At 34.9% G+C, this 19,744-nt stretch overlaps 1 protein-coding gene across 1 annotated transcript; it reads right to left on the minus strand.

Moving 5' to 3' along the window:
* Nucleotides 1-16,398: 16,398 nt before the first annotated feature.
* LOC121774285 (protein FAR1-RELATED SEQUENCE 5-like) lies at nucleotides 16,399-19,312 on the minus strand. Its single transcript, XM_042171185.1, has 5 exons — nucleotides 19,303-19,312; nucleotides 18,063-18,825; nucleotides 17,501-17,854; nucleotides 17,048-17,431; nucleotides 16,399-16,819 (listed from the first exon to the last, which is right to left on the minus strand). The coding sequence occupies exons 1-5, from the start codon at nucleotides 19,310-19,312 to the stop codon at nucleotides 16,399-16,401; spliced, it is 1,932 nt and encodes a 643-aa protein (XP_042027119.1).
* Nucleotides 19,313-19,744: the final 432 nt, after the last annotated feature.

Raw genomic sequence — 19,744 nt, forward strand, 5'->3', positions numbered from 1 at the left:
TTTTCCAATGATCCAGATCATAATTTAAAGTTTATACAATATTTGAAGTTTGCATCTAATCACGTCTGACACCCACTAAGTATATAATACTAACATAGAAGATAACGTAATTGAATGATACGATAAATATCTATTTATGTACAATCTTTATATGAATGATACGATAAATATCTATTTATGTACAATCTTTATATGATTACATTACACGACTTTAAAATGTTCCAGCATTAATCATTTTATTAACAAAACAGCAACTGTTGCGTATCTAGTAGGCTTCCAAATAAATTGAGACTCTCCGTCTTTCATATTCATAGTATGACGAAAACAACAATTGTTGCTTACCTAGTAGGATTCGCCATAATTTGAGACTCTTTCATTGTATATATGACGACATTTTATGTTTTATTTTCGTATGATTTGTTAGTTTGTGTATCACATGTACGCTATAACCGAATAAATGTGTCACCTTCAAATCATATACAAAAATGAAAATCTATGCCGTAAACGTCGCTCTCCCTAAATAATTGTAGCTGAATATTAATATTTGTATATCTACAAAACATATACATTCGTACCTCTGATTAAAAAGAAAGAAAAAGAGGTACGTTCATTTTTCCCTATAAATTGTCTTAATAGCAGTTTAACTCTAGAAATTACTCCATCCGTCCCAACTAAGTTGAGTCGTATTCTTTTTTGGAACATCCCAACAAAGTTGAGTCATTTTTCTTTTTGGACTAAAAACAAAACATCCAATAACTCTTACTTTATTTCATCATCTACTTTACATTCTGTTTATCTCTCCTACTTTTTTCTCTTTCCTATTCACTCTCGTTTAATCTACTCAACACAATTTCTTAATCTCTGTGCCCAAAAGTTTTATACTCCCCCCGACCCATAGTAGATGTCACACTTTCCTTTTTAGTTTGTCCCACAAAAAGATGTTACATTTCCTTTTATGGAAAAAGCTCCCTCTCACATTAATATAAATATACTATTTTCTCTCTCCATCCAACACAAAACAATATTTCCTAAAATCTCATGTCATTCCCCAAGTGTGTCATCTACTATGGGATGGAGGGAGTACCAACTTAGTTGGGACTGAGGGAGTACTAATTTCTCCATTCCACAGTAGTTGAGTCATTTTGCTATTTCGGTATGTTCCATAGTAGTTGAGTCATTTTGCTATTTCGGTATGTTCCATAGTAGTTGAGTCATTTCGTTTTTTAGTAAACGTCAACACATTTCTTCTCACGTAGTAGTGGAGTCATTCCACACTTTATTCTCTCTTCATCTTTGTACTTTTTTCATTTCCTACTTTTTTCTTCTTTTACTTAACTCACTTAATACGTTTTTTCTTGAATCGTGTACCTAAAAGAAACGCTTCCACGACCGCTAAAAGAAACGCATCCACTACCACATCGTACAATTTTCAATATCAAATATCCACTCATATAAAGTAATGACATAAGAGCATCCACAATGGTCGGATGATAGTCCGCCCTAGTAATTGCTACATCAGCATTTCTTCGTCCGACATTTCCTTCTGCAGTGGTTACGCCCTAGCTTCTGCCCTATCAATTAAAACTCATTTTGCATTTAATTTTTAATGTTATTATTTTTTTATTTTTATTTGCAATTACTAAAATACCAAAATATATTATATTAAACACCAAAAAATTTAAAAAAACACCTACATTACTTAATTAAAAAAAAACTACATCATACGTAATTTAAAAATAAAACTACATCATGCTTAATTAAAAAAAACTACATTACTAAATTTAAAAAAAACCTAAACTAGTCATCTAAATCTTCTTATCTAATTTCTTCCTCATATTCTTGATCATTTTCTTAAGCCTCCGTTGGGCGGTCGGATTGTGGTATTCAAAATGCTGTTTTGTGCGTCAAGTGCAAACCTATATTCGCACACCTCGCGAAAACCATCGAACTCTTAGAACGCTGAGGCCATGAGCTGAGTGATACGCTTGGATTTTGCACTATTTTAAGGCTATTTTTTGGTCCGTTTTGAGTGTCAAAGTTGCATTACATATCCATTATTTGCATATTTTTATTTTGAGTCACTTTTTAGCCAAATATTCTTCACCTACCAAAGAGCCTACATTACAACAAAAAATAAAGACCTTTCGGACTTTTGATGCTTAATCACATCTAGTAGAGGAGAGATTAAACTTTGAGCAAGCCTAAGATAAATTTTGCATGATACATAATTTGAGTGCTTATACACATTAACCTTATATACTTTGAGAGTGAGAAATAAATACACTTCCTATCTTTGGAAGTTTGTCACATGTGAGTGCATGAATTCAAGGTTATCCATGAGTTAGTAATAAAAGTGCACTAATATGCTTTGCTTGATTTGATTGCGTTAATTCATGTTTAATCTATCTTTTCCATAATTTGAGGCAATTATGACGTCTGGTCTTTATGCAATCCGTGCGTCTATTTATGTTTCTTTCTTGTTTTGTTTGATGACACACAAATATTCAAGTTTGGGGTATGATACGCTCGGATTTTGCACTATTTTAAGACCATTTTTTGGTCCGTTTTGAGTGTCAGAGTTATATTACATGTCCATTATTTGTATATTTTATCCATTTTGGTATTTTGACGTGTTTTGTGAGAAATGTGCAAAATAGAGCTGAAAAAGGGCATAAAAACGTCAAATCTGGAATCTGGAACTGAAGCGTAACCCAGCGGCCCGCTGGACCCATGCCAGCGGTCGCTGCAACGAGTCCAGAGGGTTTTGGAGCTGTCCAGCGGCCCGCTGGGCCAGGTCGCGCACGATAGCTTATGTTCAAACTCAATTTTTTGGCTATCCTGAAGTCAGATCAGAGCGTTCTACATGTCATTCTCTTCTTCTTCGAAAGAGCTTCGCGGTGGTACCTTGATCATCTCAATCGGAGTTTTGCGGAGAAGGTTATGGTTATTTTACCAAAGTCGCGCAAAGGTGTCAAGTGCAGAATTTTAGGTGGAAATTCAAAGAATGAAAGAAGGACATTACCTTGTGAAGCCAAATCTTTTCCTTAACCTATGGAGCACGAAAATTCCATATTTACTATTACTTGAAGGAAACTTTGTACCAAATTTAAATCTTTTTTATGCTTATGTAAAAGATTTCATCATTCTTGGAGATTGGAGAAAGGCAAGAGAAGACTAAAGATTGCACAACAATTCATCATTGGGTTTTGTTTGCTTTTTCTTTATGTATTGTACTTTAATTTGTAGTTTTTGCTTTTTGTGTATAAGTAGTTAAACTATAAGATTTCTTTGGATGTGTTAGTAATTTTTATTGGTTTATATAATTCCGTTTTGCTATTTAATATCCGTTTTGTTCTTACTTCGTTTCTTCTTTAAGTTGTTCTATAATACTTCACGTTTGAGTGACACATTCGGTGATGATTTAATATAACTTGCTACATAATCGTGAGAGGAGGTTGGCGAGTTAGATCCACTTAGTAGACACTACAATTAACTTCCCTTAAAACGACATTGTTAATTGAGAGTGGGGACTTTATAAGGGTCTTAGGAGCTTTTAGGAGTTAATGATCAAGGATTGACGCCCCTAGTGTTAGTAATCTACGTTTGTGCCTCATGGGCAAAACTTATGTGACTCGTTCTATCGAAGTATGAACTGTGCTAGGGTGTTGTAGTTGGAATTTGTATAACCATAATTGTGAAACCACTATTCTTGGAATTCCCCTATTTGCCTATTTTACTTGCTTTATTTTATTTATTTTTGTTTAGTTAAACCAAATCTCTTGTTTCTCTAGATAGTATATGACGCTTAGTATATGATAGTCAGTTGCAATTATATTCCTCGTGTTCGATATCCTGGTACTGACCTTTAGCTATACTAGATCTACCCTGTATATTTGCAGGTATTTTTATTGCTAATAAAAAGTGCATCAAGTTTTTGGCACCGTTGCCGGGGAATATTATTACTTTAAGCTGATATCGTAGAAAGGTTAATAATACTAATTTAGAGTGCAATATTATTTAATTTTTCTTTTGATTTTTTTCGAGGTACTTGAGGAGAACGAGGAGCTCAACAATGAAGGTGTACCAAATTTCCTTTTATTTTTGTTTTTCTTTTATAATTTAAATTTTTTTAAATTATGTTTTTTTAAAAAAATTTCGTTTTTCATAAAAAAAGAAAGTTCAAATAATTTTTCGTTTTCTTAAAAAAATAAAAATTACTGGAGCAGCGAAAGAAGAACGATGAGGACAAACCATCCTCAGCGGTCTGCAGAACTTCAGTTAGCAACCGCTGAGGCAAGTCAGACGCGACATTCTATATAAGGTATGTTTCCTCCTTCCATCTTTCATTCTTTCTAAACCTAGCATCCACTTTTCCCCTATCTTTAAATTCGATTTTCTCCACGTTATTCACACACCCACACTTCAAATTCACATCACCTACTCAAATTCTTTGGATTCTATCAAATTGTTCTGGTGCTCAACTGTCAACCAATGCAAGGTACGTTCTTCTTATAATTTCTGAGCATTGATCTTGAATTCTTCCATTGAATGACTTTGTTGTTGGTATAATGTTTGGTAGTTACAATTGGAGTTTGATGGGGGATGATATACTTATGATAAATTGTTGAGTTGGATTTGTTGGAATTAATCATTGCTATGTATCATTGTTGGGTGTGCTTGAATTAGCTTCTTCCTGTGGATGAAATTTGAATACCCGATTGACTTGACACGCATAGTTCATGTTCATAGCATTATGAGACTATTTTATCTTGCATGACTTGTGTATATTTTTTAGCTTAAATTGTTTGGCATGATCTTGGTCTATTGTTGAAAATTCTTGCAATTTATTGGGGGATAGAGATCATGATGGGGTGATGATTTTTGAATCAAGGTAGATTAATTGGTCTTACATATGATTATTTTTACACCTTGATTTGATTCGAGTTTGGGGGTTGCCAAATATTATGTGTTGTATCCTACTATAATTTTCTTCATTCTATGCTCACATTGTGAATTTGTAGGTACAAAGGCATCCTAACGGAATTCCCACGATGGGGGATGATTTTTGAATCAAGGTAGATTAATTTAGTAGTTTACTCACATCCCTACCAACTTTACAAACTTATTTTACACTTTGTTGTAAATAAGTTTGGGGGGATGAAGTGGTGGACCGTGAGTTAGGGTTTTGTTTTTTTAGTTTTTGTTTTTGTTTTTTAAAACTCGAGGTGAATTGTGTCATGAGCATAACATGAAGAACTTAGAAACACGCATGCTTAGGGACATATTAGACCGAGTTGCCAATGATATAAAGTTCTTTTCATCTTTGATTAAGTATGGCTTGATGTTTTGATATGATGGTTTGGTGAAAAGGGGCATAATTAGTGAATTGCTTGTTCGCCTTGAATCATGCTTATACCTTGTGAGATTTGAGCCTAATTTCTTACTTGTGTGATTTATCTGCATTCATGTATATGTTTCTAGAACCTGCTCCTAGTCTGCCTAAGTTTACATAGTGTTTAAGTTGATTTAGGAGGATGTTAGACCATCTTTTCTTAGCCACTTTTTTACCTAAATTTTCGACCCTCTCTAATTTTTTTCCCTTTGGAGCCAATTTTGAGCCTTTAAGCCTATTCTTTGGAAGCCAAAATAAATGGGGACAATTCCTTGGGTTAGTATAGTTGCTATTATCTTCTGTAAAAGAATTGGAGAGATAAGGAGAAAAAGTGCAAAAAAAAGTAGTGTGCTTAATGTAGAAAAATGCAAGTCGTGAAATAGAAAATTTCAAAATGTGTGCTTGATCTTAGAAAGGATGCTTATGAAAAAGGAAGAAAAGAAAAAGAAAAGAAAAGTTGTGAAAGGTTGTGAAAAGAAGAGAGAAATCAAAGGATTGGAAAGTGAGTTGAAGGAGAAAAACAAGTGTTAGAAGTGTCTTGGATTTTTAGAAAAGTGGAGTCATTTTAAATCTACTTGGAATATTTTTATTTTGAGTCACTTTTTAGCCAAATATTCTTCACCTACCAAAGAGCTTACATTATAACAAAAAATAAAGACCTTTCGGACTTTTGATGCTAAATCACATCTAGTAGATGAAGGATTAAACTTTGAGCAAGCCTATGATAAATTTTGCATGATACATAATTTGAGTGTTTATACACATTAACCTTATATACTTTGAGAGTGAGAAATAAATACACTTCCTATCTTTGGAAGTTTGCCACATGTGAGTGCATGAATTCAAGGTTATCCACGAGTTAGTAATGAAAGTGCACTAATATGCTTTGCTTGATTTAATTACGTTAATTCATGTTTATTCTATCTTTTCCATAATTTGAGGCAATTATGACGTCTGGTCTTTATGCAATCCGTGCGTCTATTTATGTTTCTTTCTTGTTTTGTTTGAGGACAAACAAATATTCAAGTTTGGGGGTATGATACGCTCGGATTCTGCACTATTTTTAGGCCATTTTTTGGTCCGTTTTGAGTGTCAAAGTTGCATTACATCTCCATTATTTGCATATTTTATCCATTTTGGTATTTTGACGTGTTTTGTGAGAAATGTGCAAAATAGAGCTGAAAAGGGCATAAAAACGTCAAATATGGAAGCTGGAACTGAAGCGCAACCCAGCGGCCCGCTGGACCTAAGCATGCACAAACCGAACCGGCCCGTTGGTTAACCGGCGGTTCGGACCGTCGGTTCATGAACCAGGACCGGAACCGGCGGGTAGAACCAGCTGGCATCTCCATTATTTGCATATTTTATCCATTTTGGTATTTTGACGTGTTTTGTGAGAAATGTGCAAAATAGAGTTGAAAAGGGCATAAAAACGTCAAATATGGAAGCTGGAACTAAAGCGCAACCCAGCGGCCCGCTGGACCTAAGCATGCACAAACCGAACCGGCCTGTTGGTTAACCGGCGGTTCGGACCGTCGGTTCATGAACCGGGACCGGAACCGGCGGGTAGAACCAGCTGGCGGTTCAGCGGTTCAAGTGGGCCGATTCAGGTTCGGGAAAATGATGAACCATAACTGGCGGTTCGCTGGTTTGAACTGGCGGTTCAACCGAATTAAAAAATATATTTATAAAAATTGATTTTTATATTTAAAAACAATTTTTATAAATAAATGAATACAAGAAATTCATAATAGCCCATATATATTTGATGGGCCTGCGAATTTATGAAACCATTCTTGGTTGTTTCTCTTTTATAGAGACATCCTTGAATGTTTTATGTTTCACTTTCAATGTGGGACAAAATCATTCTTGGTTGTTAATCTTTTATAGAGGCATCCTTGAATGTTTTATGTTTCACTTTTGATGTGGGACAAAATCATACTTGGTTGTTTCTCTTTTATAGAGACATCCTTGAATGTTTTATGTTTCACTTTCGATGTGGGACGAAATCATTCTTGGTTGTTTCTCTTTTATACAGACATCCTTGAATGTTTTATGTTTCACTTTCGATGTGGGACAAAATATGTTGAAGTATTTTCTTTTATAACTACATGTTTAGAGTATTCATTCATCTTTTTCCAATGTGGGATACAAAACTTTCTTTTATCTTCTACTTTTCTTCATGTTTTGTATAATATATATAAACAAAATTATTATTCAAATATATTCTTGATTGATAAAAATAAAGAATTATTGAGAAATATGATATGTATATAGAAAATATTTATTTGTATAATAATTATTGTTAGGTTTATACAATTTGTATAAGAATTATTCTTTTAATGTGTATAATGTTATTTATTAGTTAACATATACATAAATTTATAAACATAAGCAAATCATTAATGATAAATAAATAATGAATAATAGTTTATGTAATAATATTTGTTATTAATTTATAATAATAGAAGAATGATGTATCCATTATTTTAGTTGAGTTTGTACATTATTTTCAGAAACGTGTGCATTAATTTTGGTTCTGTATCCAATATCCGTATACTGGTGGACATTATTGTATAAAATAATGCAATGTTAGTGAGTTCATTACTGTAATGTATCTGCACATTATATCAGTATTCATATGCATCAAAATATCTTGTGTTATGCATCATGTAACTGGTGTATTTTATTGTTAAAGAGTGAATGGAATATTTTTATATGTACATTACTTGAGTGATTCTGTTCATTATTTATCATGTTTTATGCATCATATGCCTGCAGTTGTACATGGGTCAAAGACTGAATGGAATATTTGTATGTTCAATACTTGACCGGATCTGTACATTATTTAGTTATTTTAGTGCATTATTTATCAAGGTTTATTTTTTATGTGACCGTTGTTGGACATGGGACAATGGGTGATTGCAATATTCATGGTGCATTTGAATGCATTATTTATTCTGAACATTATTTGATTATTAAAATGCATTAGTTATTTATCATTCATGTTTTGTATAATATATATAAACAAAATTATTATTCAAATATATTCTTGATTGATAAAAATAAAGAATTATTGAGAAATATGATATGTAAATAGAAAATATTTATTTGTATAATAATTATTGTTAGGTTTATACAATTTGTATAAGAATTATTCTTTTAATGCGTATAATATTATTTATTAGTTATTATATACATAAATTTATAAACATAAGCAAATCATTAATGATAAATAACTAATGAATAATAGTTTATGTAATAATATTTGTTATTAATTTATAATAATAGAAGAATGATGTATGATCTATCATATACTTATAAATAATGACTTTTATCCCACATTGAAAGAAAGAGTAATACATCCAAGAATGTGTAACTATAAAAAAGAATAATCTAATACACTGTCTTCCAATTTAAATGCTCAAGTCCAATATTAAGTATTGATATTCTAAAAATCAAAAGGTTTAACTTTAAGTAGTATTTATTAATTTTTATAAATAAAATGTATTCTTTATAAGTTGTGATTTTTAGTCTTATTGAAATTTATTATCAATAAAATTGTAATTTTCACCTTATTGTTTGAAATTTGTTTAAGCACATTTTATACATAATAAAAACTAAAAAGACAAAAAAAACAATACTACGTACTTAAAGTTGGATTTGGTTTTTAAAATGTCAATACTTGGATGAGAGTATATTGGATTTGATTTAATTTGGAAGAGAGTATATTGAATTATTCTCTTTTATAGTTATACATTCTTGGATGTGTTACTCTTTCTTTTAATGTGGGATAAAAGTCATTATTTGTAAGTTTATAATAGATCGTCCATCATTCTTCATCTATATTAATACTCTATCTTCTATTATTATAATTTAACAACAAATTTTATTACATAAACTATTATTCATTAGTTCTTTACCATTAATGATTTGTTTATGTTTATAAATTGAAGTATATGTTAACTAATAAATAATATTATACACATTGAAAGAATAATTCTTATACAAATTGTATAAACCTAACAATAATTATTATACAAATAAATATTTTCTATTTACAAATCATATTTCTCAATAATTCTTTATTTTTATCAATCAAGAATATATTTGAATAATAATTTTGTTTATATATATATATATATATATATATATATATATATATATATATATATATATATATATATATATAGGGTAGCGTTAATCTCCTTTCCGCGTCTTAGATTTAAGTTTCTTCTTAATCTGGAGCGTTGGATCAAGAGGATGGACGTTCCTGATGACAAGCTTAGATATGTTCCCGTTGTTCATTATTTGTACAATTTCGTGCATCATGGGGGTGAATTAGTCATTTTATGTACTCAAAACTGACGAAAACGTCTTCTGCGAAATTTAAGCGGGATATACCCACTACTTTCCATCTACTCAACACTACATTCATCATCAATCGCATTTACTCACAATCTCTCTCCTGATTCGTCTTCCCCCTTTCCAAAAACTTTCAAAACCCTAGCCGCCCCCAGTTCAAGATCTCGCCGTTTTCTCGAAATCTCAACCGGTGTTTGCTTTGATTTCCAATTACCCTTCCTATTTTGAACAAGATTTCGCTGCGGTCTAAGAGGAGGTAGGGTTTGCAGACTGTTATTTTACTGGTTTACTATACGATTTTTAAGAAACCTTTCCCCAACTTTCGCCAATCACACATGACCCACACCACGATTCAAACGATTACCATCAACTGCGCACATTTGTTGACAAAATTGTATAGGGTTTTGATTGTTCGGTGTCCTGCGCAGATTACAAAATGTTTAAAAGAGGACGACCGTCAAATTCCCAACAATCGGCGAAAGAGGGTGAGATTCTGTTTTTATTTGCTTTTCGAATACCTGGACTTTTGCTCTGATTTTGTGCTTGATATATTTGGATTTCAATCCCACATGTTTTAGTTGAGTTTGTACATTATTTTCAGAAATGTGTGCATTAATTTTGGTTCTGTATCCATTATCCGTATGCTGGTGGACATTATTGTATAAAATAATGCAATGTTAGTGAGTTCATTACTGTAATGTATCTGCACATTATATCAGTATTCATATGCATCAAAATATCTTGTGTTATGCATCATGTAACTGGTGTTTTTTATTGTTAAAGAGTGAATGGAATATTTTTATATGTTCATTACTTGAGTGATTCAGTTCATTATTTGGCTTTTTGAATGCATTATTTATCATGTTTTATGCATCATGTGCCTGCGGTTGTACATGGGTCAAAGACTGAATGGAATATTTGTATGTTCATTACTTGACCGGATCTGTACATTATGTAGTTATTTTAGTGCATTATTTATCATGGTTTATTTTTTATGTGACCGTTGTTGGACGTGGGACAATGGGTGATTGCAATATTCATGGTGCATTTGAGTGCATTATTTATTCCGAACATTATTTGATTATTAAAATGCATTAGTTATTTATCATTCATGTTTTGTATAATATATATAAACAATATTATTATTCAAATATATTTTTGATTGATAAAAATAAAGAATTATTGAGAAATATGATATGTATATAGAAAATATTTATTTGTATAATAATTATTGTTAGGTTTATACAATTTGTATAAGAATTATTCATTTGTTGATTTATTCTGAACATTATTTGATTATTAAAATGCATTATGTATCAGTTTTTAGGCATTATTTTGATGCTTCTGTACAAGAGCGTATTACATTATTTGCCGATGTGATTACATTATTTGACTATGTGAATGCATTAAGTTGATTTCTGTTTAAATTGTCAAACAACAACTGGAATATTTGTTAGTTCATTACCTTGTATAATCTATGCATTACGTGCATATGGTAATGCATTATTTTCCTATATGCATGAATTATGTTTACTTCTGTTTTAGATAGTCAAAGAGTAAGGTAGTAATTGTTACATTCTTTTTAATATAACTATATGCCACTGCAGTATTTACCTAAACGAATACATTATATTTGTTACTGGACATTGGAAAAGTTTTTATTGTAATTTTCATGTTCATTTGGTGCATTTATTTATACAATATATATCTTTTTGGTATTCCTTATATTGCACGTTTCATGATACATGTTGGTGCTGCTGGACAGGGACGAAGCAGTTAAGGATAGACATAGAAGACGTATTAGATGATCTACTGCCTGTTGGAATCGCCCAAAAGTTCCGCGCACGACTAACGGAAGCAACAACTATTATTTGCCGAACATGGATTTCAGTCTATCTTGTGTTTCGATGCGAAGGAGATTCCCGGTCACCTTGCCTATTGGGTGCTCAGCGCGTTTAATTTAGCTCGATGCCAGATTGGATTATCGGGGGGTGGAAGCCTTGATCTAGATGAGGAAGACGTCCATTTGACGTTGGGATTTCCTCGAGGGCAAACACCTATTTCACGGCCAATGGAACCTTTCAACGACATGGTTGTTGCTCGATGTGGGAATGGTTGTTTTAAAATGACCCAAAGGACATATCCCAACTGATGATGCATGAGATGAATGGCGGCGAGGTCTTCAAGAAGCTCTTTATGTTCCTGCTAGAAAATGCATTGATAGAGACCCCATCTGATGGCCATTGCAAGCCCAAGATTCTGAATTTTATTGATGATGTCGACGAAATTAGAAACTTAAACTAGTGTGGTTACGTCCTTTCTGTGCTCGAGGCTACTTACCCAAGCTGGGCAAACCGCCAGAGTGTGAATTTTAGCGGGCCAATCTACTTTTTGGTGGTATGTGATTTAAAATATGCATTAGATGCCCCTTTTCCTACATCATGCATTACTGTAATTACATTATAAAGCTGTAATTATTGCATTACATTATGCATTACTGTAATTACATTATAAATCTGTTATTTTCAGGGTGCATATGTGGACCGGGTGGTTTATTGCCGAAGGAGGGTGATCCGTTCCTGGCCAACGATCGAAGGTTGGACAACCGAGGCTTTGAAGCAAAGGGATGACGTGGAGCACGGCCAGTACGGAACTGGGAGGCTGGAAGCACGGCTCGATAAGAATAAGTGGCTGGAAGAAGACGAAGGCAAGAAGTTGGAATTGGATACCAGAGGAGAGGTGGCAGCACCAGGCCAACGCAAAGCATACAGTTTCAAAAAACAATTTGTTGCTTCAAGCGCCCTAATGGCATGCGCAATTACTGCTTGTTGGATGATTTCAATCAAATCCCAGTGGAGTTGTTGGATGACGAGTGCTTCCGTGTTTGGAGCCAGATTGGGAAAAAGCTACTTGGAATTGATGATCAAAATGTGGTGGCGGACGAGGAAATTATCACTAGACTCACCCAGGCTAAGGATGATGAAGAAGAGTTTAGTCCCGAATGGATCGCTGAGTTAGAAAAAATGATGGCAGCCTACGATAAAAAAAAGACAATGAACAAGAGCACCACCAGGCCGTCTTTTGTCCTAGATGGCTTCGATTGCCCTGACCCTTTTGCGAAGCAACCGTCAGATGGAGCTGGGGGGAGTGGTACCGGCGGCATAGAGACCCCGATTGTTGACATTGCACAGGAAGCTCCAATTCTTAGGCAGCCGGGAGGTGAAGATTTCGAAGGAGGTGTGGCCATGCCCGAGCCGTTTGTGTACGATATCCCGGGTATCATAAACACTGGCGCATGTGTTAATGTACAACAGCACCCGGCATCAGCATCAGACTTAGCGCACGGTGGGGAATTGCGGAGCACTACTGAGGTAGGCATCCAGATACATATCGTTGAGTACTGTCAATGGTTTTCGATATTAACTCATTATAATTGTGTTACAATAAGGCACAGGTGAATGCTTCCATAGGAGAAGCTGTCCGTCTGCCATTTGTGGTAGGGACAGAGGCAGACGGTACCGGCCAAACTAGAAAAATCAAGACATCGACAACGGGCCTAAAGTTAGGAGCATTAGGACAGAAAGGTGGAGCTGGGGGGGACAGTGCCAAGGTTTGTGCTTCTTAAAAATAAATTGAATTATATAATGTCATGATTTCGTTGACATACCGTCCTCACTGACTTCCTATTTTATGTAAAGGATGACAACACAGAACCAAAAAGTAAGGGGGCCGCATCAAAGGGAAAGAAGGGGAAAGAGCCGTTGCCTCATAAGGTACAAGTGTAAAATGGAATTATATACATGTAATTCTACATTATAAACATGTTAACATGCATTTTTTTGTCCTTTATTTTTTATTAAAAGAAACAACCGCAGTCTAAGGGTAAGGGGCCCGTTATTGACGAGTCTGGAACGGGTGTTACTGTGAAGGAGGTGGTGATGCCTACTATGGTTCCGCACGACCAAGGAAAGGGAAAGGCGATACAAAAGGAGGCGGGAGATGTGGTAAGGAAAAGTGTATTCCCTTGAAATATAATAGATTATAACGTGTAACTCTTAGATTGCAAAATTAATGGTTGCATTATTTGACTGAATGAGTACATTATTTATATATTATTGTGAATTTATTGTAATGTGGCAGGCGATGTATGCCTGATATTGTACATGGGTCTATCTGTGAATAACAATATGGCATTTTTAATTAATAGATTGAATGTGTACATTATGTTTTTATAACATTGAATTATATTGTATGTTGGCCCCGTTATATGGCTGCTATTGCACATTGGTCAGCGAGTGAATGTAATATTTGCATGTTCATTATTTCATATAAACCGTTCATTATGTATCATGATGTTGCTGTTATACCTAATTTAAATAGTTAATGGACTGTTCGTATGCTCAAGTGTGTTAAAAATGTATTTTACATATCCATACTTTCATGTATAGGCGGTGACCGGGGCGGCGACTAGAATCCAAAAGGCAAGTCCGGCAGCTAGGTCGCCATTCAATGAGAGGGCTGTTAGACTTACAGCCAAAGCAAACATTGTGGACAAAGAGCTGTATTACTGGGTGCTAAGCACGGTACCAACAAACAAGTAAGTTTGGTAATTTTGCTCCTGTGCTATGTAACACATAATTCATTGTTGTTTAACTGTTTAATGCCTCCCAGGGACTCCGTTGTCTACAAAGACAGCTTCAGGGAAACAGTGCATGGTGAGTTCCAATCATTTGCGCCATTCAACATGATCAGCCCTGCAATTGTAGACACATGGGCTTCTTATTTGAACAACATGGAGCAGCTAAAAGCCCCAGAGACAGTGTCAAGGCTATTTTTCTCCACGAATCCTTGCGTGAGTGATCTAAGTTATAATCCCATGTTCTACCTAACGAAATAATTTTAAATATGTAACTAGTTTACAAAATAATTTCCAGAAGGAAACCGTTGTCGACGTTCCGGCAGAATGGAATGAGAAGCGTCAACTTGATACCTTCTGGACCACACTGTTTGGAGAAGCGCTAAGTATGGGAAACCTTCAATGGGATGCTTATGATATGGTAAGTGTGTGTTGCTTTGTGCATTATTTGGCCTACATTGTACGTTGTTGTCATTTAATTTGAAACTGTCTCTCAAGTTTATGTCTTATTGTATTATTTGGCTGAAACTACACATTACGGCTTGTAAATTTGTGCATTAGGTATGTAATTTTTTTCCAATATATAACTACATCAGCAACTATGAATAGTACTATCTCGATTTATTGATTGAATCACATTGGCACATTATGAATCATTTGTTACGAAAATAACCCGTCGTTGTGCAGATCTTTTTCCTCATATGGGGTGCAGCGCATCAGTATGTGATTTGTTTTGATAAACATAGTTATTAGTAAACTGAAGAAATAAACATTTTTGTTTGGTGGTACAGAAAAATTTCCTTGCTGAAGCACTTACGAGGTGCAAAGTTCCGAAATTGGCAACCCAGGTGCGAAAATGCAGAACCCAGGTGGTGACCATGCCTTTGAGGAACAACAACTTCATTGACGAGGCAGGTATCTACGTCATGCTGCACATGAAAACCTTTTTTGGTGAAAGGGAGAAGTTCTGGGATTGTGGCCTTAATGCAATTGGAACCAAAAACTTGGAGATGTTCCGCATCAAATATGCAAGGAGCCTCCTGACGTGTGTTTACAACACTAGAGGTGGTGACAACCAGAAGCAAGCTACGCGTTTTTGGAAAGAGAAGCCGGCGAAATTCAACTTTGAAAATTGGGTCGACCAGTACGGGCTGGATTGATATATTCTATGCACTATACAAATGGTGATGGGACAAGTAATGGAAGCATTGAAGTAAACTCTTGTATTTTATGGATATCTTATTGTTGTAAAGTACAATTGTTCGAACTACTACTAGTATGCTTCTTGGGAACAAATGGTCTGTGCCAGTTTTATGAATGTTTACATTAACACAATGCATGTATTTGTCTTGTGGTACAAACTAATAAGACATCACTGCATACTAACAGAAAATAAGTAGATAATAATGCATTCACATTCATGTATTTTATTTATAATGAATAATAAGTGGAAAATAATATACTTAACTTACAAAATGATGTACTTGTAATTAACAACCATGCAGTACATATACACGCTATGTATGAAGGTCAATACAAACCAAGCACTGGCACAATGTTTTGCAATCTTCACGCATCATTCGGTTATGCATTATTTGTTTTACTGCGTTTATTATTTTCCATTTTTCCTGCATTATTCCGTGTGCATTATTTGGTTTAATATGTACATTAGTGGCTATTCTTAATGCATTATGTTTACTTTTTTTCATTATGGTGTATGATGTACTAACTATTGAATTTAATCTTCCTTATTATATGCACTATTATGTTATGTTGGTTTATCATGTGTTTAGTGTTACAGCATTATTTGGTACCACACTTACATTTGTTTGTGATGGGCCTAATAACAAATTGTAAACGGCAAATGAGCAATATGGACTTTCAAAAAAACTTTAATGCCTGGGTTAAGTTAAGTTTGATGAAACATAAAATTCTAACACACCACAAAATAAGAAAAAAGACGCATAAAATAAAATAATCACGCTAAATAAATCCATACAATACATCAAAGCGTACGCTTGCCCTTCCCCAACTCTTTCTCCATCTCCATCTCTTTAAGCATTGGATAATTTCTGGAGTCATGGTGGCCCATCTCATCGCAAGCCTTACACCGTCTTAGAGGCCTACTAGCATCCTTTAGAGAATTTTCTCTTTTCGAAATCAGTCGGCTCTTTGAGCTGCTTGCATGCCCCTTGGTCTTGACAACATCTGGAGGATGGACCTCAACCACTTCAGGCCGCACCATACCATAAAACTTTTCAATCATTCGCCTTTTTTCAGATGCTGACGTTGTCGGATTCCCAGCTTGTATAGAATTACCAAGTTCTTCCACACCGCCTACAAATGCCCTTAGCAATTCAATGTCCCCCTCAAATCGCCGGAGGAAACCGTAGAACATAGAAATGTCTTTCTTTGACACTGTTTGCCTATCGTCAACAACAGACCTGGTAGGAAAGGCATCATGAAACTCCCCATGGACCGCCTTGGCTAGCGTAGTCTTTATCTATCTACTTTGGCAGTATTTATCTGGTATTTTCTTCAATTCATTGTTCCTGAACAGGAAAAAAATATGACTGCACAAATATCCATGCCTACCGAAGAGTTTGCATTCGTAATAATATGAATCATCACTCCTATCATGAGTCACCAAATACGATTTGCGATTGCTATCCCCGAGCTTATATGTGTCAACAAATTCAGTCGAAGAAAATCCTAGCACGCGACATCTATCATTACCCTCAACGATTTCTTCTTGTATTCTCTTGAACATTGTATCTGTGTATAGCGTCGAAGCATGTTTCTCGAACGGCAAGGTAGTGGCCAAAATGGGAAAAACAGTGGCATCGTGGTAGTCTAAAGATGTCCTACTGTTTCGCTGAAACTCAACAGCATGGTTGAAATTCAAGTAGAACTCGGCTATGTTCGCACGGGGCTTCAAAATTCTTTTGTAGAAACTGTTCTCCGATTCAGAAATGGATGTAGTCCTAATCATCGAACCCAGTGAAAAATCTCTAAAATACGCCGGTATCCAGAAATGCCTGTGTTCGTACAACGAGTTAAACCAGTCAAAGTCTTCCAACCCATGACTTTCCACAACTCTTTTCTACCCATCTTCAAATTCGCCAGGCTCAAGCAGATCCGACCAAACGCATGCACTGAATTCCTTCTTGAAAGCTTCATCCCTCAACAACCTATTTGGAACCTTGGTGGCCAACTTATGCATTATGTGCCACATACACCATCGGTGTCGCGTGCCAACCAGAACCTCTTCAATGGCTGATCTCATTCCATTGTCTTGATCTATCACGATCATCTTCGGTGTTATGCCCATGCATTCAACGAAATGTCTAAACAACCAGCCAAATGCTCCTATTTTCTCATTGCATACCAAGCCAGCCGCAAGGGTTACAGGTCTTCCATGATTGTCCTTTCCCGTGAAAGGAGTGAATATCATGCAATACCTTCATAAACAATCGTTTCCGTGTTATTAAATTAATAAAAGAAAAATATAATGAATCATTAACGGTGTCGTAATGTATGAAAATATCTTTATGATGCACTTAATATAAATAACAATTAAAAGATAATCAAATTTGAATAATGCAACTGAAATAGTATTATAATGAATTCAAACCTAATTATAATATACTATTGTAGAAACATACATACCTGTTTGTGTTATACGTGGTGTCAAAGGCTACAATGTCACCAAACATATGGTAATTCCTTTTCATCAAGCCATCACACCAAAACAAAGCAACCAACTGGTTCTTCTCGTTAACCTCATAATGATATGTGTACGACTTAGACATTTCCTTCTTTTTAGCCATGTCGTCCAACACCATTTGCACATCGAATCCATATGCATATGCTTTAATGTCGCGTGAAGCATTCCTGATGTCACCAACCGTACAACCGATGAGGTCAAACCCACCGAGAGTTTCTTTCAACACCTTAAATGTCAGTGTGGGTCCAATATTCGCTTTTGAACAATCAAGTATGAATTTCTGATGAACGTCATCCAAATGACGGTTAACAGACATAAACTGCTTATGCTCTGACTCAACCATATCATGGTTATGAACCTCGTTGAAATCCTGTACCATATAACCTGCATGTCCATTATCAGAGAAATACTTGAAGGATATACTCGCTTTACAACCACATCTCTTGGATAAGCGTCGGAGCTTCATTAAGAAACCGGAATGTGCATTCAACTGGTCATCCTCGTTGGACTTCTTATGGCATTCCCTATTGCATACGACATAATACCAGGTTGTAACATCTTCCACCTTCCTCACCCCTTGTTTGTGCGTATCAAAACCAACAGCCCTGGCATACACATCATAAAATGTGAGTGCAAAATCTAATGATTGGAACTTCAGACCAACTACAGGCTTTAATTCCTCAGAACAGGCAGGCACAACCCTAACTGTTTATGAACACGGAACAGTACATGTTAAGCTGAAGATGCATTATATGAAATATACAATACATTACCGAACAGAAAGAGTGCATTATATAATCATACTGATACGTTACATGTATAATTTTGTCCAACTACTAAGTCAATATAAAATCAAAGACTATAGGGATGGCTCTAATTCGCGGACATACATACATGTTTTCAATCTCATAGTATACAACACTCCTAGTCCCAGAAATCGGAAACACTGGGGGAATTATTGAACGCCCATGTCACATGAAATAACAATCCTAGTAATATGTATGCACCGTAGCCACCCCATAATCATAAAACGTCTAGCATATTTTGATAAAACATTAAAGAGGCACACCACCATCAAACACGAATTTCATGATCTACACAAATTAGGTAATGCGACTAATTTTCGAGTAAAAATTGAAAACATCGAAATCAATAAACATGAGCGAAAATCGGGTGGATTACCTTCTTCCATTGATAATCGATCAATCGTGGAAAATCTAAATCTGTATGCGCTTGATACAGAAACGACGAATCTGTGAAATACAAATTTCACGCAGTGTGATCGACGCAAATTAATCCCCGACTAATGGAGAAAGAATCCAGTGAAATCTGAAGAAAATAAGTTGAGAAAGTGCAGAAATCCTCAACGGAGGAAATCATGGACCATACCATAACTAACTCCAATTGTTATTCCCTATTCTGCCCTTTACACGTTAAAAATTAAGAAAATTTTATAATTTCAGATTAAGATTTAAACCATTAGATCACTGTAAATCAACGGATAAGATTAAGAAGGAGAAAGGATTTATAAGGGGAAAATGATTTGAATACAATCCTATATATATATATATATATATGGGTGCGTTATAATGATAACCCCAATTTCCGTAATAACCCTATAACT

This window comes from Salvia splendens, chromosome 17 (genome assembly GCF_004379255.2).
Source record: "Salvia splendens isolate huo1 chromosome 17, SspV2, whole genome shotgun sequence".
In the NCBI taxonomy this organism is placed as follows: Eukaryota; Viridiplantae; Streptophyta; class Magnoliopsida; order Lamiales; family Lamiaceae; genus Salvia; species Salvia splendens.